The sequence below is a fragment of the Gymnoscopelus braueri genome, assembly GCF_963280865.1.
Source record: "Gymnoscopelus braueri genome assembly, chromosome: 7".
Taxonomy (NCBI): domain Eukaryota; kingdom Metazoa; phylum Chordata; class Actinopteri; order Myctophiformes; family Myctophidae; genus Gymnoscopelus; species Gymnoscopelus braueri.
The window spans coordinates 16,457,556-16,479,235 of NC_137608.1; the positions used below are offsets into that span (position 1 = coordinate 16,457,556).

General features: G+C 41.1%; 2 protein-coding genes across 4 annotated transcripts in view; one reads left to right on the forward strand and one right to left on the reverse strand.

Moving 5' to 3' along the window:
* gstt1a (glutathione S-transferase theta 1a) overlaps positions 1-21,680 on the reverse strand; it is a 27,435-nt gene continuing 5,755 nt past the window's right edge. Inside the window, exons 1-6 of one of the 2 annotated variants that reach the window (XM_080434358.1) lie at positions 9,934-9,985; positions 5,840-6,047; positions 4,772-4,859; positions 4,049-4,205; positions 2,080-2,256; positions 1-1,877 (exon numbers count right to left, since the gene is read on the reverse strand). In XM_080434358.1, coding sequence (XP_080290484.1) covers positions 1,677-1,877; positions 2,080-2,256; positions 4,049-4,205; positions 4,772-4,859; positions 5,840-5,951 — 735 coding nt within the window. In that variant the 5' untranslated portion in view covers positions 5,952-6,047; positions 9,934-9,985 and the 3' untranslated portion in view covers positions 1-1,676. Of the gene's footprint in view, positions 1,878-2,079; positions 2,257-4,048; positions 4,206-4,771; positions 4,860-5,839; positions 6,048-9,933; positions 9,986-21,680 lie in introns of those variants that run through there. The other variant, XM_080434357.1, reaches the window with a different exon arrangement.
* Positions 16,919-21,680, forward strand: part of mmp11a (matrix metallopeptidase 11a) — an 18,134-nt gene continuing 13,372 nt past the window's right edge. For both annotated transcript variants that reach the window (XM_080434355.1, XM_080434356.1), the window contains exon 1: positions 16,919-17,163. In XM_080434355.1, the coding sequence (XP_080290481.1) occupies positions 17,038-17,163 (126 nt within the window). In that variant the 5' untranslated portion in view covers positions 16,919-17,037. The remainder of the gene's footprint in view (positions 17,164-21,680) is intronic.

Sequence of the window (21,680 nt, forward strand, 5' to 3'; positions counted from 1 at the left end):
TAGGATATTCTTTCTTGACACAGCATCTGTTAGGCTATAGGAACCATTATGGAGGGTAAACAATTAATAAGTTGGATGCGAGTGTAATTGTACAGTGAATAATAATATAGTCCCCAGCCCCACTTCTTGGGGTGTTTTTTGTCACTGTATATGTAAATATATGCACATACTTGAAATTTGTCCTCTACATTTATCCATCCTATAATCACAAGGAGCAGTGAGCAGCCATTGGCTCTGGGAGCAATTAGGGGTCAAGAGTCTTGCTCAGGGACACACATCGACACATTGCTGGCCTGGCCTGGAATCCTGCCTGCGACAACCAGGGTCTGCTCTGGCTGCCCAGGCGGGCTCACTAACCACTCAGTTATGGCTGCCCCATGTGAATGTTAACAATGCACCTCATTATTCGTGAGTGATTAGAAATGGGTCTAAGATGCGAAATGTGGAATTGGCCCCGTTCTCCCACAAAACACACAACCAGTTCTCTCAAGTGCACACTTGTCCATTTGAATACAAAAATGCTCGCCCCAAAACATGCTTCAAACCCGGCGACCTCGGAACGGTCGCCACCGGGTATTCCTAAACATAACCTCAGTAACACTATGCCTAAACCTAAACTTATTCCTAAACTTAACCTCAGTAAAAAATATGCCTAACCCTAAACTTATTCCCAAACTTAACCTCAGTAAAACGAATACAAGAACCGGTGGGGGCGAGCGTTCTGTGCAAAAAATGTGGGCTGTGTTTTGGGGCGAGTGTAACAAAATATGACCCCCAATATATTACCCCATAATGCACACAGATACATACAGTATATGTGCACATACACACATACAAGTAATTTACAAAATTATCTTTAATGACCTATTCATAGTATGGCGCTGTACAAGTGCATCCATAATTTCTATAAATGCATGACGTGGAAGAAAATAAAAAATAAATACAATTTACATACATTTGCTACATTACTAAATGCATGGTTAGGGACCATCTGCAATACCTTCACTAGCCACTAGTGGTCCACGGACCACCTGTTGAAAATCCCTGCTTTAACCCATTAACTGAGGCCGATTCTACAAATGTCTTCTAAATCCTAACAGTTTTCTGTATATCAGTGGTGCTCAAATCTTTTCATATCATGGACCCCCAAAATTATATGTATTTGGCCACCGACCCCCATCTCAAACTATTTTGTTCCAAGGACCCCAGAAGCAAAGAACTGAGTTAAAAATGTTAAAAATTAAAAATTAAAAGATTTGCACACGTTTTCAAGATTTTTCTAAAATAACATATCTACAAGCTCATAGCGCGGCACGAAGTGACTTGCTAAGAGCTTGTATATCTGCTATTTTTGAATAGTCGAAGTATAAAATGGTTAAAGTTGTTCAAATCTAAAATGATGCTTGGTTAACACAGCTTAACAGGTCCAATTTCCAAATTCCCTACTCCTGAGACTTCCATTTCTGGATTTGAATATTTGGTTGATGCCCAGAAATATGACTGAGCAATATCACTACAAATTAGACCATCACACTCTAAGTGAGGCTATGTTTATCAATAGACAATTATATCTTATCTCTTTAGCAGACTGTGTTTTTCCAGATTGGTATGGGCACCCCTAACAAACCGCTAACTGGGTGATGGTAAAAACATCCTTGCATATGAGACAGAAATCCTCAGTTGAACATCTTCTGAAGCCGAGGCTTGAGAAGCTCCAACATGCCGTTGTCCTTGAAGGTTTCGCTGAGGCGGTCCACATGCATGATGGTCTTGTGAGCTTCGTCGAACAGCTCCTCGCCAATCTCCTTCTTCACACGGTCTCTCCAGGCAATCAGAGCGGGCCTGTCTTCAAAAACATCTAGACCGGTCCCAACGGGCTACAAAAAACAAAGAACATACGGTAGGTACAAATGGTCACCTCCTACAGTATAACAGGCTTTTCTGCTATTTTTGAACATTTAAAAGAAATCTTGAAAGTGTGAGAACAACTGATTTAGATGGCATTTGTAGAATCGGTCTCAGGTCTTAATGGGTTAAATTAACACTGAGCATTTTACTGTGTAGTATTATCAAAATTACCTGCATGACTTCAACTATTGCCACCAGATCAGCAAGAGATATTTTCTCCCCAATGATGAATGGCCTGTCCAGTAGGAACTTCTGCTCCAAGACGGTCAGGGACTGTGTGAGGTCTTCCACAGCAGCGTCCATCTTCTCTTTTGGTACCTCTGAACCAGTTGCAATAGGAAGTACAGCCTGCATGGAAAGATTAAGCTTTTAGATTATTATTATGAGATATTTTGCTCTGCAACTTATTAGTGTGGTTGCCCTAACAGGGCAACCAGACTATAGTAATCCTCACACTTTATTATTAATATAGATAAACAATAGTTTAGATCGTCTCTCCTCCCACAGTTTTTATTCCCCAATTTAGTGCCATATCTCAAAATGACCGTCTTGACCTGGAATCGTGCGCTTGTATTTTGCTAAGAGATTGGTTAAATAGTTTAATTGATATTGATTTATTAGTGCATTAAATTTCCCCATCCGCTTTAATGAAAAAGTGAAAAAACTCAAATTCAAGTATTTTTTTCTCTAAAACCGTAAGAGCTAGAGTTACCAGATTTGGAGAGGAGGTTCATAATTTAGTCCGAAATTATTGAAAAAATAATCACACCAATCGGCCACATGGTGGCGCTATAACAGCCCCCTTTACGTTTTGGCCTATAACTCTTGAACCGTAGGTCGTAAAATCAAAATTTCTTTTCCCCTGGATTCCTTGGGTCACGACGCATCTCCCCATATAGGCCACGCCCATTTGCGTCAGGATAGATTTTCCGCCATTTTGCATTTTCTTCAAAACACACTTTTAGCTCCTCCTCCCATATATTTTGTCCAAATTTCACAAAAATCGGTAGACATGATCTCTGGACCCATGCGATAAACATATCCAAACGGCATTTTGATAGTCCATACCGTTCGTCCGTAAATGGCTTCCAAAGTTAGCGGGAGGGGCCCGTTTTACGAAAAATGCCAGAAATCACGAACGAAACGTCCAATCAATCCCAAATTTGAATCACATGTCCAGGGTGGTTTACTCAAGGAATCCCCAAAAGCATTTCCACTTTGATCCATAGGGGGCACCACAAATGCACAAAACGTAACCGTTTGATGCAAAAACATGATTTTTGGGGGATCAATCCTCTCAAAATGAAAAGCAAGTGATCTCAGGAGTGACGTGACAATGTAATTGGCGCAGCCTCCGACGGTATTCCTCCCAGCGTATTACTCGGGTCCTGGCGGCACCGACCCGCGAATCGCGTCGGCGCAACCACACTTTGCAATTGCCCTAAATTGCGACGCGTCTAGTTATATTTATACTGCTATCCTGGGTTAAATGACAAGTGATTTGTGTATCTATCTATCTATCTATCTATCTATCCACACACACACACACACACACACACACACACACACACACACACACACACACACACACACACACACACACACACACACACACACACACACACACACACACACAGTTGAGAGGCAAACCCTCATTTTCAATGTAGCCGAGATACAATACTCAACAGAGTCATTCATTCATATACAGCAATAATTAAAATACATGAATCAGAAGACAGAAGAAAATACTAAAAAAACTAAAATACTCAAAAAAACTAAAACAGATAAAGCGAAAAATGTAATAAAGCAGTTACAATCTTCAACAAAAGTGTTGGAAACCACTGCCCTGAATTGACCCAAAGAAGGAAGTGAACCGATTTAAGGACTTCTGGAGCTCATTCCAAGCAGATGGAGAAACTGACAGAGAATGCTGCCTTGCCTAGCTCTGTCTGAGCAGGAGGAACCGAGAGCATCAGGAAGTCACTCGAGCCGGTCTGGAACACCAACACAGAACACACTGTAGTACAGTGTGTTCTGATATGGTCATTATGTAACATTATGTAACAAAGACAAACAGGAGGGAAAGTAGGAAAAGTTACACTATAAAAGGTTCCTATGAATGTGTTTGGGTGAGTCGTACCCTGAACCAGAACACCTTTGACCCATGAGTTCTGAGGGCGGCATGCTGCCAGGCGAGGTATTCATTAACGCGGGCACGCTGTTGGAGCTCCGCTGGATACCAGTGGTCTGGCACTGAGGCTTTATATTTCTCTGCCATGTATTTCAGGATTGCAACACTGCAACAAAAATATAATGCATTTTATGTTATTGGTGGCTCAGATGAGCGCATGGGGGGAGCTGGGGGGTTACGTGTCTTGCCCAGGGACACTTCAACACGTAGACAGGGCGAGCCGAGTCAAACCGGCGACCATGCGATTCTCAGAGGGCCTCTAGACAGTTAATGCTGTACCAACCACAACGTCCATGGGCCCTTTTAACGGGTTAGTAAATACTGCAGAGAGTAGAGCATATTATGCACATTAACAGTGGGTAGGAGGCTAAAGCCTGAATTATAATTCATCATACAGAGTCACACCCCAAAAATGTCAGATCTACAAGCTCACAATGTGTCGCATTGGGATGGGTTGGGAGCTTGTAGATCTGCTATTTTTGGCGTGCGACTATAATCATAATACAAAGTAAACTGTATGGAAGGATTTACAGGCTCTACAGTACTTCTATGTACAATAAAGACCATAAACAACTAGAGGGAGAACAGCTCCTCAAAGAAAAGTGGCCGTTAACTGCCTACCCAATAAAAGATAAAAGTTGCCTTCACTTCAATGTAATTTGTAGTGCTTACCTTTCTGTAAGAATGAAGTCCCCGTCTTTCATCACTGGAACTTTTCTCAACATGCTGATTTTGCCAAACTCCTCAGCATATTGTTGACCTGGGATGGACACAAGCTTATAAGCAAACAGTTCAGCACAGCAAAATCTCTTTTGAATATGAACTGGTCATTTTACTTTCTATGTACACTTTTAGAGATAAATTAAGACTTGATTGTACTGTATGATAAAAAATGTATATAGCCTTTCCTCATATTTCAACAACTTAGCATGTTACTGGTTTCCTTGTCCCAAGAAACTAACACTAAAACACATCATTGAACCATCCTTTCCATTCACATGCATATGATGTTCTAAATGAATTGAATGAATGAGTTGGTAATGTAATTTACCAAAGGTTAACTTAGGCCTACCATTACTAGCAAGGCTATTTCTGATCAAATTGATTAGGCTATTTCATTATTATTATTATTATTATTATTATTATTATTATTATTATTATTATTATCATATCACTGATCACTGTTTTAATAGGCATTAAAAAAACTAATTGACAAAACATTTTCACTTCTTGTAGCAATCCAGTTACACGTCATAACATATTAGATTCTGACCAGATCCAACACCGAGTGTGACCCTATAACCCCCCCACCCCTCCCCCCCATGAGAAAAGAAAAGAAAAGAAAACCTGCACTTTTTCTCCATAGCTCTACAGTCTTCATTATGTTGTGTCGGTGGGCCTGACCCTGGCATTGCTTAATAATGTGTGTTGGTGATCTATAATATAAACTCATTCAAAATTGTTGCAGGCATAAATCAATCTGGGGAATCATCAATTACATCAATTAATCCCAAATTCAACCCCATTTTAATCCCTAAAAAAATAGGAGGTAGGATGTTGGTAGCCTATTTGTATTTTTCGGTGTTCAAAGTTTTCGTCAAGGCATAGTTGATACAACAACTTGAAAAGACTGTAGTAAAAATCTGAATGAACTAAACCTGACTACACACTGAGAAATATGCAAAACAGCTGCGCACAATTTCACACTTTAATTCATATCACTTTCAGTTTCAGATTTACCTGCGGCCAGGTCGACAGCCTTGTACTCAAACGGAATGTCTGCTATTTTGGCAAACAGATAAACTGAACGACATGGTTGAGAGTGTAGATCTAGGTAGAGTTCCAGCGGCATGGTGTCTTGTTATGTCGCTTCAATGGAGGGATTTTTATGGTCCGAATCTTTACTGCAGCCCAGGCCACTAACTTTGCGTGCCAGACGCCCCTCCCCCTTTAAGACCAGAATGATTTTTAGTGACAGTGACAGTTCAAAAGTAAACACACTGGTCGACACAACGGTCTTAGATCAGTGCTCAATATTTTGTAAACACTGCCTGCAGAGGTCATCACCATGCTGGCCTGGCTTGTGGTGGACATTTTTGTAAAAATTCTATTTCTGCCATGGACATACAAATGAGCAGACAATAATATTACCAGAAACACATAAAGGTGGTCTGTAACTCTCAGAGGTATGGGGGTGCTTGAAAAGTCTAAAAAGTCTGCACTAGTGAACACCTAATGTGCCATAAAATAGAATAGACTTTTGCACAAGTGCATAGGATTTGTTTTAGCTCAGCTCCCAGGGTCAACATTTAGAAAAAGACAAAGTACAGACAAGACATAGAAAACATACAGTACATCCTACAATCCAACATATATCCTACCATATTCTTTAAAGGACAAATATCATAAATAAGTACGCCATAGTCTAGAAAAACAGTGCAAATAATAGTGCAATTCATCTCATCACGATCTGTCATAATACAGTTCATCTGTTCTGTTTCAGTTCATCTGTCATATTACAGACATAGTGACATAGTGTCGAAGTAAATCAGTGTCATACATATTCTGAAGGAAACCTGGAGACTGACATTCAGTAATTGGGTCTTATGATCAAAATAAGATATATAATGTTGTAGATATAAAAGATGTATAATGTTATGTAAAAACATAATCTAACATTTGCCACGGACAAAGACTAGTATTTGCCTTGTATGGACATATTGATGACCACTGAGTCTGTTTGCCTGCCCGGATTAGCACATTGGAAATTCTTAACCACCAGCTAGGTTGTGACCTTAATATTTTCTGATATCTATATAGGCTAGGTAGAGACTTGGCCAGTTGCCATCAGACGCCACAACCAAGCTTGGGCCCCCATGTGAGAACTTTATTAATTTCAATCTTACTGCTGATACTGCTATAGAGCACCGAAGTCCTGACGTCACTCGTTCATCCCCAGGTTTGCGGAAGTAATTTCTCTATGGAGAATAACATTGGGTCATCTTAGAATCGTCTCATATAAGAATTGTGGTCCAAAAATAAACACCGCGTGTCGGCGTTATTGTCAGGGAGGAGGTTCTGTATCGTTTATGATAGTCAGTCACTTATATTTGATACAGTCTGTTTCTGGCGAAAATGTAACTAATTCGGCGGAAGTAACATTAGCGTTTTCTCACCGTCAGTTGATGCTTCATATCCATAAGAGTCAACCCGCCGTGGTCATTTGTTTATTTTTGGAACACAGTTCTTATTTGACGCGATATTAAATACGTCTATGGGATTCAGAACGGGGGTGGAAAACTGCGAACCAGGTAGACAAACAAAGGATGTGTAAATGACGTCAGACTTCGGCGTTCTATGTATGTAGCCCTATGGCACCTGCATTTGCTTCCATGGTTTATCTTATCTTATGTGAACATGCCCGCACACATACTTTGATATGATAAAACTTGTGAAGTCGATACACTGACAAACATTTACAATGACAGGCTAACTAAATGGTGAACAACATGACATCCAAAAAGGGAGTCCAATAAATCATAGCTGATAACCTTAGTTGATCTTTGCCTTTGGACTTCATCCCTTATGTTGAAACGTATACGTGTTTATTACTATTAAAGTGATAGCTTATGATGCCTCTGAGACAGATTATCTGGGTAAAGTCTGGGACTCTGACCTTCCAGGCTACAGGCAGAGGACTTAAAGCCTGATTTATACGGAGTGTAAATTATGATTGTCTAGTTAGCCCCTCATGCATTATGTCAACGTAGGCCTAAACTCGCCTTTCTTTGGAATACGGTGGTAGAGTTGTAGGACATGTTGTCCAGAAATAACAGTTATGAAATATATTAGGGTCTGAAATACATTTTCAAAGGATAACTTCATTTGAAGTATTGCATGTAGTGTTTATTTTCCTTTTGATTGTCTTCATTCTCAGATATAATTTTAGGGCTAAAGAGCAATGAGTTTCATATGATTTCCTTAATCAAAAGCGCGACTGCAAATTGCATGTCATCACAGGAACTGGAGCAAGCTGACGGGGTGACGTAAAGTAAAAACTGAAGAAATTTGTTGAATAGAATTGGCCACAAAGGCTGTGCATGATCATTCTGAAAACATCTTATTTTCAACCGCACCTCACCACTTGGCTTGATCTTCACCATTTGCTGAGTTGATCTCAGTATAGGGACAGGACCATGCTCACTTCAGCCCTTTGTTGTGGTGAGTCCCACTGGGGGTCAGCTGGGGTCATAACGAAGGAGAGAAAGAGGGCTAATGGTTCCCCCTAGGGCCGGCTTCATAGCCCTCTACTTTACTTTGCCGTCCAATGAGAGCAGGCAGCTGTGGAATGGTTGCTTACATCCCAGGTCTGGTTTGCATTAAATGGACACATGTGGTCTTTGTTTTGTGAAGTGGGTCTGACATGAGCCAATAACCAAGCATATGAAAAATGGATTCTTTCAGGAATGGATAGAGGACACTATAGTTATAATTAATGTTTCATTCTGAAAAGGGGTTTAGCCTAAAGACAGGAAGCCTGTGACAGGACTAAGAGTGGTTGTATAGATAATAGGTAGATAAGATAGGCTTGATCTATGAACGTGTCTGTGTATGTGGGTCAGTTGAGACAGATTCTTGTTTCCAAATAATTCAAGTGATGTATTTCAGCTCTTAAAATGTATTTCTGGTAATCATATGTTTCTATCTGATCGAACATGGCACAGAAGGATTTATTACTGTGAATAATCTGTACCAATTTACAATGGCTATTGGCAAACATAAATTAGTTATAGCAGTTATCAAACTTGTAATTTTCCATTTATTGGACTCTCACATAACCACAACTGCCTACTCTGGCCTATTAAACAGAGCACCTTAGGAAAGGGACAGATTTCTGAAACGTCCATAAAGCATCCGGCTCCGGCTATGTGTCATTGTAGACAGACAGAGGTAGCGTGGGTTAATCCAGTCAAATTTTATGAGGGTGATTTCCATTTGAACACACTTTCCCCTCCCCCCACACCATCGCACCCCCCACATGGCATTAGCTCACTGGATAACAACGCTGTGCAGTTTAGAGAAAAGTCAGAAACCATAAACAGCAAACAACAAAGGAAAGCATTCAGCTGCAGCAGCACAATAATCTGTGCATCTGATAAGCAGACATATGTAGTCTCCATTCATAATGTGACAGCAGCAGCAGCAGCGGCCCGTTGGCAGCAGCTGTGTTTTTAGGCTCCAGGTCGGAACCCAGATGCTTACCACAAAGCCTTTTATGTAGTACCAAAAGATGAGGTTGATTTCACTTGGACAGCGTTAAAGTAAAGAAAGTGAATCATGGATTTGCTGTAACTTTGGTCGAGATTCGTTTCCCAGCCATCTTATGTTCCTTCCTTAAGCAAATGAGCATAGCCATACAGAACTGAATGTAAATGTGGAGTTTTTGTCATAGTATATTGTTGTGCCTAATTCTTTGCACTGTTTGTTACACGTATATGCGAAGTCCCCATATCCTTGTATTTTTCTTTTTAGATTTTTTTTTTTTTGGGGGGGGCTTTATATCATTATTTATAGGACAGTTGGCTGACAGGAATGGATGGGGAGAGAGAGATGGGGAGTGACACGCAGCAAAAGCCGTCGGGATCGGGACTCGAATCTGCGATGAGTTGTCAGGCTACATTGTAGCCTAGGTGCCCGGACCGCTACGCCAGCGTTCGGGGCCAAATCCACCTTCTTTAACACAGTTGGTTTATATTTCCTGAAAGGTCCTTTTGATACGTGTCACTTGACATACAGTATACTTCATCGTGCAACAGAGTACTGTATAAATGTACCTTCACAATATATTGGAGCAATGCCACATCTTGTAAAAACAGAGAGGAGGACGTTTTATCAACACCACCTGGGCATCCAAGGTAACTCACAGCATCAAAACACAGATACATACAGTATAGACTATGGGGAAACAATAACACAATACTATATACAGTCAACAGATGTGCAAACTGAGGGCCACATTTCCATATGCAATGGAAATCATGCTTGAAATACTGTATGTTGACAATGAATGTGTGGGTGTGTTGTTTGCTGCTGTGAACCATGGAGTGTTTAGTGTTACACTTACAGTGTTAGTATTATTAACTGGAAAATACACAAATCTGTTTTAAAACATTTTCCAGCATACACTATCTGTTAGAAAGGCCACACTGACCTTACCTCATGATCGTGTGTATTGCCTTGAGGTCACACCGACCTTACTTAATAATCATGTTTATTGCCTCCTGATTCTGATTGGTTATTCATTCATACCAGTTTACTCTGATCACAGGTGCTCCTCATTTGATTAAGCCACTTATACCAGCTGTTACTGTTTGAGGTTGGCTCAGTTAGTTTGACCTGGCTGGGAGTTTGTCCCTCTCACTCTTCAGTTCTACCGTGTGCTACAGGCCCTTCTATTCTTTCTTTATGCTGTGCGTGGATGCACAAAGATCACAGCTGTAATAAATCCCTTCAACTGGGAACAGTCTGGTTTCTTATGTGTCCTCTAACCGGGACACACCTCAATAGACCATATTCACACGGCGGCCATGTTGCTATTAAGTCAATGAAGTGCCACCCCGTTTCCACGGCAACGGGGTGGCACTTTCAATGTTAAATTCCAATATGGCCGCCGTGTGAATATGGTCTATACCTTGTGCCCCTCTAAACCACATTCCCTGGAGACCCCGTCTCCTTTACACTATCAATGTGAACATCAGTCCAACCTGCCATTAGAAATTCAATTAACCTTTTTTGTATGTCCTTAAACACAGCTGAAAACATTAGAGTCCACTATGATTGATTGATTTTCTGATTGATTTATTTAATAATAAAGTGTTCTGTGTTCATGTAACGAAGAGGTCCTCCGTTACTTATAATTGGCACTATTTTGCACTTATACTCTTTTGCATAGTATATTTGCACACAAGAATATTGGATTGTGATTTTAATACTGCTTATGTCTGTCTGTTCCAGGGTGTTCGGGCAAAAGAGTCCCCAGGGTGCCCGAGCACCATATATGGGTTTGGACTGGACCACAGTAGAAGAGAGAGGGGGGTTTTGTGTTGTACATTGGAAGCTGCTAATAATGTGATAACGTTTGTGTTGCAATAGGGTGCTTAATATATATGTATTTACCAGGGGTATTGATGCAGATGTTTAATGGAATGTGTGGTGTAGATTTGTTGCATGTTTGAGGTAACCTGCAACATGGTTGAACCCACAATTGATTGACTGACACTTGATTGGCTCAGCTGAGTATAAAAGGCTGCCAGTAACAAACACACTCAGCTTTAGTTTTAGTAGTAGGAGATGGTGGAGCTGCCGACCACCATGTCACCTTTTGCTGCTGATGCTCTTGTATCCTGTATGTGCACTTGGGATGAATAAAAGCACCTTTGGTTGCAATCTACCTCCTGACTCTGCTGTTTCCAGCCGCTTATTGGGCCAGTCCTTTACAGTTCACATGGGCAGATACAAAGACACATGGTACCATTCATTTTCAATGGAAGCCAGCGACATGAAGATACAAAGCAACATTCAAAGTTTGAAGCTGCTACAAAATATACAAAGCTACAAATTGAAGTTGAGCTGGGTTCAACTTCCAAACACAAAGATACACAGATACAGATAACAGATACACAGATAACACAGATACAAAGCGACAGAGCGACAAATATGTATCTTTGTATCTGCCCGCATGGACGCATGCAGGTGTCCATATGGGCAAGGAAGCTCAGCCCAGGACTTACAGGACACTTTTCCATTTAATTTAACAAACAAGGAACCGACATGCTGATTGACAAACAATGATCAAACAAATAACCAACTAAAACATCCAACTACTGTACATATACAGGGCAAATTAATAATACAACCTAAAATACTGCAAAGTACTGACGAGCTGGCCAAATGAATGGAGAACCGGGATGACTGGAGGCGACGATGGAGAGCTCGTCTGAGGACGCCGGCCTAGCGAAAATACAACACCCTTGTAATTGGGCCTGTTAATTCACATCTTGACAGGAGACGACATGAACCTACTTGAAAAGCTGGGATTGTCTTGTCAAAATGTGGCGTCATAAGTCAATGTGACTTATGAAATTTGCTGACAAGGCAGATATGTTAGTTGTTCTTGTATCTTTCCTTCATAGGTCCATGTAATTTTGTGACCCCCCTACCCCAATATATTTGGTATTAATAGAATACCCCATAATGGAACACTGGATCACATGGATCAGTGCAAAACTGGACACAATACTACAGCAGAAACCATACTTTACTGTACTTGATCTGTCTATTGCATGTTTTGCACTTTCTCTTTGCACTGTAATTGAGGTCTTGTCATTTATTGTGTAGTTATGTAAATCTTTGAGAGATGTCAGTATATAACTGTATTATAAATGGCTTCTGTATCAATGTTGCCTACTTTTACAGCACTTGGCAAATGGACTATTTCTGGTTATACATTAGATAACTGACCAAGCCAATGTCAGCCTTGGATATACAGTAATTGGCTACTGCATGTAATAAATCTACAGGCAATAAGGTTAATTACAGTACCCTGTCTTAATTAGAAGTGACACTATCTAATGTTGTAGCTCAGAAGTCTCGAAGCCTCTCCCTTCTCTCTTTCACTATTCGTTTTGATAACAGGCTTGCTGTGGCTTGGAGCTTGCAATTCCCTGTCAGGCAAATTAGATTTTATTAGAGCCCTTTTCCTGTCCAAACAACTTTTAAAACCTGACAGCCATTACTGAGAATAGTACAGCTAAATTCTTCACTGCTATTAGTGCCCATAATTACAGAAATGAACTCAATTGACCCATGGAATAATGTTCTGGCAAGGGGCCAGTCGAATAATTTGACTTTCAAAGACAGCTCCAAGTTTTCTGAAAACATATCTGTTAACCAATAATATAATGCATTAAAATTGCATCTACATCTTCTCATTCCCATACTTTGTAATGTTTGGCTGGACCAGGAGGCCAGCCTCTGTCTGTCTGTCTGTCTGTCTGTCTGTCTGTCTGTCTGTCTGTCTGTCTGTCTGTCTGTCTGTCTGTCTGTCTGTCTGTCTGTCTGTCTGTCTGTCTGTCTGTCTGTCTGTCTGTCCGTCCGTCCGTCCGTCCGTCCGTCCGTCCGTCCGTCCGTCCGTCCGTCCGTCCGTCCGTCCGTCCGTCCGTCCGTCCGTCCGTCCGTCCGTCCGTCCGTCCGTCCGTCCGTCCGTCCGTCCGTCCGTCCGTCCGTCCGTCCGTCCGTCCGTCCGTCCGTCCGTCCGTCCGTCCGTCCGTCCGTCCGTCCGTCCGTCCGACCGACCGACCGACCGACCGACCTAATACAAAAACGGTCGGTACAACAACCTAGTCGGCCCTGGTAAAATCCGGCGACCTCGGAACATTCGGACCCACAAATCCAGCGATCTCGGAATGGTCGGACCCACCAGGTATTTCTAGCCACCAGAACCTACTCTGCCACATTTGACGTCTCGGGGGTACCGAGACTAGGGGGGGGGGGGTGATTTGGCTGAAGCGGAATTCGAAACGTTCGGCACGGCGACTCGCTCTGTGGTGCCTCTCGTGACTCAAGCTCGCTTCAGACGGCCCACCTCCGTCGTTGTTCTGTTTTTTGCCTTACTACTTCCTAACTTACTATTAGGGGCTGTAATCTGTTCTCACCAAGCGGGCCGAGTGGTAAGCCTTGCTGGGGGTGAGCGTTCCACGCCAAGTGGGGCGAGTGTTCCCACACTGGGGGCGAGCGTTCCGCGACAAGCAGGGCGAGTGTTCCGCAGCTGGGGGCGAGCATTCCGCAAAAAAAAGGGTCCGACTAGGTTGTTGTATCGACCGTTCCGGTTACTGACGGACTGACTGACTGACTGACTGACTGACTAACTGATAAACACTGGTCAGCCGAAAGGCCTAAAAAACTACTAAGAATCGCAGAGCTATCATCCCTCTGGGCTATGTTACTTACAGTACTTAGTCTATCCTTGGTTGGCCTAATTAATTAATTAGCGCAAATGGCAGTTGAATCGTCCCTCCAAGCTATATGGGATATAGTGAGCTATGTGAGGTTGTCTGCCTGGAGTACAGCTTTGTTTACATTGTCATTTAGCCAAGGTTTGCTCTTGCTTAGTGCTGATCATAAGATAACTTAGATATAAATAGAGTTGGCAAGACAATTACAATTGCGATACAATACTACTTTATTATCAGCTTTCACTGAAATGTGTCTTGTGACACAGTAGCCTTGCATGCAATACATTATACACACATTTGACACAACACAAAAAGCAAAAACAAATGAACATAAAAACATGAAGATAAAAGTAATAATGTCCATCTTTCTGCTTGGCCAGATTCTAAGTTTAGCCTCAAAATTTACTGATAAACAATTAAAGGACTTCTGTAGTCTGACCTTATTGAGATTTGGAACTTTGTATCTCCAAATTGCTACTAAATTCATTACTCATGCAGATAATACATCATGTACTTCATATTAAGTTAACTAATTGATGTTTCAGAATATTCAATTAAATTGAATTCCCCTTTTGACCAAATTCTAATCAGATGTTGCAGTTTAAAGTGGTGATGAAGCTTGCACCAAGAGTAATATATTAATATTAATATTAATATAATATTATTAATAATAATAATAACAATAATAATAATGATAATAATAATAATATATTATAGGGTTGCTGAACGAGTATGTTAGATTTGAAAATAACATGTTTTAGGTGATTTGATCGTACGTATTCACTCGTACATTATATGCCCCACAAAGAGTACTTTCTACGCCTACTCTTTATGAAAAGAGCGTTGAGATACCTTATATTGTGATTTGTTGCTATAAAACTACAACTGTTTTGACTTGATTATACTGAATAATTCACAAAGTCTATACCATTTATTATAACTGCATTGTTTGATTCGTTATAATTCTCTTTTAAACCAAACATCCAGTTACACACTATAATAATAGTGCAGAGAAGATGAGAAAACAGCTCTCAATGTGTCGAAAGGCATGAGGGAGAGCTTACAGTTAAAACACCCCAAATAGTAATCACTCTGACATAACACTCAATACTTCTTAGAAAAACAACACATATCCAATAGGAACAAATGAAAGGGAGAGTCAAGACAAGAGATAAGTACAATCGTTATTAGTTAATAAGTTCTCTTCCAAATATGAGACACACACACACACACACACACACACACACACACACACACACACACACACACACACACACACACACACACACACACACACACACACACACACACACACACACACACAAAAACAAACAAACATGTACATCCTCAGTTCCTCAGTTGCTAAACATGACATTCTCTCCTTAATTTCATCCTCTGGCTGCCTGGCTCCCATAAACGTCCTGTGAAATATTATCATTGTCTGCATCTTAGTTTTTTTTTTTTTTTTTTTTCATTCGGTCACCAAATTATAAATGATTTATGTTGGCTTGTATGGAAGTCCATTGTTCATTATCATCAATAATAATGAATTATTATTATTAATTTTTTATTGTCCTTGGCTTTGTTGTCCTGTCTGTCTGTCTGTCTGTCTGTCTGTCTGTCTGTCTGTCTGTCTGTCTGTCTGTCTGTCTGTCTGTCTGTCTGTCTGTCTGTCTCTCTCTCACACACACACACACACACACACACACACACACAAAAACAAACAAACATGTACATCCTCAGTTCCTCAGTTACTAAACATGACATTCTCTCCTTAATTTCATCCTCTGGCTGCCTGGCTCCCATAAACGTCCTGTGAAATATTATCATTGTCTGCATCTTAGTTTTTTTTTGTTTGTTTTTTCATTCGGTCACCAAATTATAAATGATTTATGTTGGCTTGTATGGAAGTCCATTGTTCATTATCATCAATAATAATGAATTATTATTATTAATTTTTTATTGTCCTTGGCTTTGTTGTCCTGTCTGTCTGTCTGTCTGTCTGTCTGTCTGTCTGTCTGTCTGTCTGTCTGTCTGTCTGTCTCTCTCTCACGCACGCACGCATGCAGGCATGCACTCTCTCTCTCTCTCTCTCCCCCCCCCCCCCCCCCCCCCCCCCCCCACACACACACACACACACACACACACACACACACACACGCACATGCATTGCACACGCACACACAGTGGTGTTAAGTAACTATGTACATTTACTCAAGTATTGTACTTAAGTAGCCTACACGTTTGAGGATTTTTTACTTTACTGGAGTGTTTCCAATTTTCAACACTTTTACTTCTACTCCACTACATCTCAGAGGCAGATATTGTCCTTTTTACTCCACTACAACTATTTGAAAACTTTAGTTACTAATTACTTTGTAGATTTTTATTAATATTACAAAACATGCATTAACCACTTCAGTCCCTATGCATACTTAGGCTATTTGAAAATATTGCCATGGGTTGTGAGCTTGCTTGGTTGTAGATCTGCTATTTTCAAAGCATTGTTATGCATTTGGAAACTTGTTGTGATCGAAAAAACTCCTTTGTCTCATCATGCACACGGTTTGTATTTATTTTCCCCTCTCTCTCCCCGTTGCTAACATTAAGCATTATCCGTGCAAATAAACTAAAACCCTAAAAAACCTTGAACCACAGGTGGGTCATCTGTTTTGAATGAATCCAAGTTCACCGCAGCAGCAGCATTGAAGGGGTTAAGTGTCACGTGGGCGCGGGTGGTATTATCACCCCCAGGCTATAAAAAAAAAAGTGTATGTGAAGTAAAAAGAGAACAAAGAAATCAGAATCTATATAAGAGCCCCGAGAGGAGCCCGAGTCAGTCATTCTACAACTCCTGGCTGGTTGGAAAGGGAAAGCTCTCTCTCTCTCTCTCTGGCTCCAACGGTTTCCAACGGTCGGTCGGTGATGATGATGTTGATGATGAGGACTTCTCTACTTGTGTCCTGCGTCTACTTCACGCTGCATTGCTTTCCAAGCATGCATTGTTTGCCCGTCCGAGGAGGATCCGGCAGCAGGTACAAAGTTGCACCGGTGAGTGGAAAATGATTTTATTAGTTTTCTTTTGTTGTTTTTTCTCTCTTCTCGTAAAGTTAATGCAAGAGGAGTGGAAAAAAAGAAAGAAAAGAATGCAAACTCCTCCGAGTGAAAGCAAATGTTATGTTAACTTATTATGGCGTGCATTGATTTTCTGTTGTTGCTCCAACATGTTATGTCGTGCAAAAGCAAACGCCTCGAGGTGCACCGTGCATGCATGAACTTTTTATTTATTTATATATTACATTTTTCTACAGAATTATGAATGATTGTGCTGCATGGGATGTTATCGTTCTGCTGCTTCAGCACGATCACTTCATTGCACCTTCATGCATTCTGTCCCTGCAATTGCCCCCCCCCTCCCTGCTTGCAATTTGGAAGTTTTGACACTTACGATATTATAATTAAGAAAATGGGTATTTTACACAACGACTAGCGCTGACCTGTCACTGTAATTACGCATTTACTACTGTATGGACCATCGTGTACCCATGCTGCATAGTATGTGTTCCTTTGAATAAATTACTGTCATCAACCTTTTTTGCATGCTCAGCACATGAGTAGTCATGTCTTGACAGCAAAAACTTCATGTCTGATATGATGACACTATGATCTTTCTAAGCTTTGAGCAGTCAACCACCAGTGTGATTACCACTGTAGGAAGAGCTTCTCTGAGGAAAAGACATGGGTTGTTGGGTTCCTGTGTCTGCAGGGCAGGAAGCAGTAATAACAGCTCTTAAAGGCATTTTGTCAACAACACCATAAAAAGAAGAGGGGACCTCCATAGACTTTGTGGCGATGGAAGCCAGCTTGTTGTTGGCGTTGGCAGTCAGACATCACACATTAACACATTAAGCTTTTACTTTTATCAACAACATACTTTGCAGTTACTTTATTGCAGTATTTTGGCCTATATTTATTGATAGGCTTATCAGCATATGGAAGCACTAGGCTACTCTTTATGTATTTACAGGAGTGTATGTGTGTCTGTGTATGTATTATGTATGAACAAGTTTCTGTATATACTAATGTGGTATTCTTTTGCATAACTCCATAGGCTTACACACTATAGATGTTGACAGAGTGGATTATGGTTATTGTGACGTGTAACCTCACTTTTTGTCAACAGTGGGATTAGCTCATGGAATTGTAACAAAATTAAGTGGAATGCGTGAAAAGCTATGCGTATCCACCCACACATTATCAGAAATGTTTTGCACCTGTGGTGACAACTTTGTTATGTCTCTCGCTCATTTAACTGGAAACTCTAATCTTTAGTTTCGTCAATTTGTTCCCCATTGTTGACAAAAGCGCCAGTGATTATACAAGCTCGGACAAGTCTCTCGGTCTGTGGCATTCGGGGCAGCAGGATACACAAACATACTGCTTTCTCTCTCCGGGAAAAAATGGAGTGAGCACCACGTCTAAATGTTTAGATATCTCTACTGTCAACATTACCCGAGGGCCTCGGCTCTTCTTCCTGTTTTGCTCCATCTTGTCTTTGGGCAAAACTATTGGTCAAAATTAAGCGTGAGACCCCAGGTGACATCAGAGAACACTTTGGTTTCCCATCGAGCAGAACTAGGTCACAGCTGCATTGCGCTGACTACCCAATGAAAGACACTTGTAGAGTGTGTGTAGTTAAAAGGCACACATGTGCGCCTCCCTCTAGAAATTAATCAGAAGCTTTTAGTTCGTTAGTTGGAGGAGGGGCCTTTTGCCTTGATGTGAAACCCCATTGATGTGGCCAGGTCATGCAAGGCGAGCGTAGCATCACTGTCAGTATTCCAAGCTCCACAGAAAGGAAGTAAAGATTATTATCCGTGACTGTGTGTGTAGTTTGGGACAGATTGTTTAACAACTAGGCTATGCTGTGCAGGCATAAGAGATATACAGTAGAAACCTGAGGACTCAGCAGAGGAGATTTTGGTGTCAGGAAGATAAGACAGTCACACCCAGGGAGTTTGTATCATCTAACATGCACTGCCTGGTGTTTCTGATTTTTTTAGCTGATGTATTGGATTGGGAGGATAAGGAGGCTGATAGAAAAGCATATATCTCCCCATATCTGCTACAGTAAATCCTCTACCAAGGAAGTAGCCCCTTTGTCCTTGTTTTATCAGCATAAAGACGCCCTTCAAATCAAGACGGTATCTCTCTCCTCAAGTAAACAGTCACTTAAGACTTATTTCCTACTGCCCTGAGCTGAGTGGATGTAGATCTATGTTACTTAGACATTCAGACCTAATCTTAATGGAGAATCTACTCTAGTGCCCCAGTGTCCCTTGTTTACCCCTTGGCAAGCTGCATTAAACAGATCCTTTTAGGAAGCACCAGTCAGCAGTTCTGCTGCTGTTGCTATATGACAATATGCTGAAAACATGATCTGTATTCTGAAGCACAGCACCTCTTTTTGCTCAAAGTTGCTTGCTTTTCAAAAAAAGGGTGTGCTGTACCTTTTACAGAAATACGTTGCTGAAATAATGCTCAAGTGCAAACGCAAAGCTTGTTGTTAAAACAGAGACACTTTTCAGACGCGCCGTGTACAGGCATGTTAACCTGCGCTTTGTGAATACCACAGTCAGATCCCCTCCACTGTGGTTCACAGATCTTGTCATCAACATAACCAGAAGCTAGATGTGTCCATACATGTAGGAGACCCCCCCCCTCCTCTATCCTCATGTGCACATAATGATAAAGCATCCTACAAGGCCTTCAGGCTGAGTCTGGCTGTTGAGGTTAGTGTCTCATCACTGACTCTCGTCACTTCTTGCGCACTCAGCAAATTGTGATGGGCTTATTCTCCCGGGGACTTTCTGAAACATTGCGCTACAGTCTCCTAACAGGATTTCCATTGTCTGCGCTGAAATTACATGAGCATTACATCAAGCATCGCCACAAAGCTTTCCACATCTGCGTGACTGACTGTAAAGACTCGTCTCTGCCAAAAATGAAACCTCTATGAACCACTGAACTTGATTGAACTTCTAAGAACTTCACATTTTCCATATACATTTCCGATGAGCAAATCATTTCAAAATATGTTATGCACTTTTATCCAGAGGAGCAGCATTACATGCACATATGATATGTTTTAGTGTATGTGGTCCCAGTGGGTAAACAAACCCCTGACTCTGGCATTATAGCATGCTCTGCTCATTAAGGTACTCAGGGCATAGAATCAGCAATCTTGGCAGTACTCTAGCCCAGTGGTTCTCAACCCGTGGGTCGGGGTCCCCACATGATTTGGGGGGGGGGGAGTCCCTAGATGACAATTTAAGGACATTTAAGACCTTTTTAATACCGGGGGAAAAAATAGAAAAAAGTCCATTACTGCATCAAAAGTCATCAACAAACTGTACCATAATTCTTTTTTAAACATTGGCCAAGTTGTCAAATAATATAAGAAAGAGGCAATCATTTTGAAAATAGCCGATCTACAGGCTCACAACGCCTTGCTGTGAACTTGTAGATCGGCTATTTTCACAATATTTATCTGTGGAACCGAGTCAAATTAAATGTAATGCCTCAACTACTACAATTCCATGTGCTTGTCAGGGTGGGTCCCCAATTAAAAATATTATTATGTTGGGGGGTCATGGCCTTAAAAGGTTGAGAACCGCTGATCTAGCCTACACCATGCTTGAATAATTGAGCTATCCTGGGGATGGTTACCATCACCCTGGTAGTGTTGGTGGCATACACGATGACAACCCTGACATTGATAGTGCTATACGTTGTTATTATTATGCCATTGACCAACCATCTAAGTTAATGAACTTGGCTTGGGTGTAACCTTGAACTTTGATCCAAACCTGTTGAGGGTCTCTTGGAGGCTTTGTTTTCACTCACCCACAAAGGTCAGACAGGTCAACTGGTCCATTTGACACTTGAGTCGGGGGTTATTTTGTTTAACCGCACAATCTTTTCATCTCTGCCTTTGAAACGACAGCGGAGACCACATGCACCTACTGCTTAGAATTAGCCGTGTTTTACAACCCTGAAAGCCAATACTCCTCTCAACTTACTGATTGGGATCAGTCTGTTAGAAACCACAGCTAAAACTCTGCTGAAAGGGATATGTTGACATGCCAATTTTAGCCAGTTGTTTTTCTTCAACATCAAAACCATGAGACTCAATTAGCTATAGCTGCCCCTTTATTTAACCACCTATTCCCTATTTTATATTTCAGATATTCAAAAAATAGGCGATCTACAAGCTCCAAATGTGTTGCATCGTTACATGTTATGAGCCTGTAGACTTTGACTTTTTAATGTTTTGCCTATAACGACATGCCCAAATTGGGGGTGCCAAGGTTAAAGTCCCTGTTTGTCAGCCAATGGGTCTGAAGTTGAACCTAAAAGTGTGTGTTCCAGTTCCAACAAAGTCACATACAAGGAATAGCTTTAATGGAAGAGTAATGTCACTTTAGTTGGCTATATTGCATCCTGAATTGATGGTCAGTGCAAAGCCTGAATCTCAGTGTGAAAGGACGAGTTAACTATTCATTTCA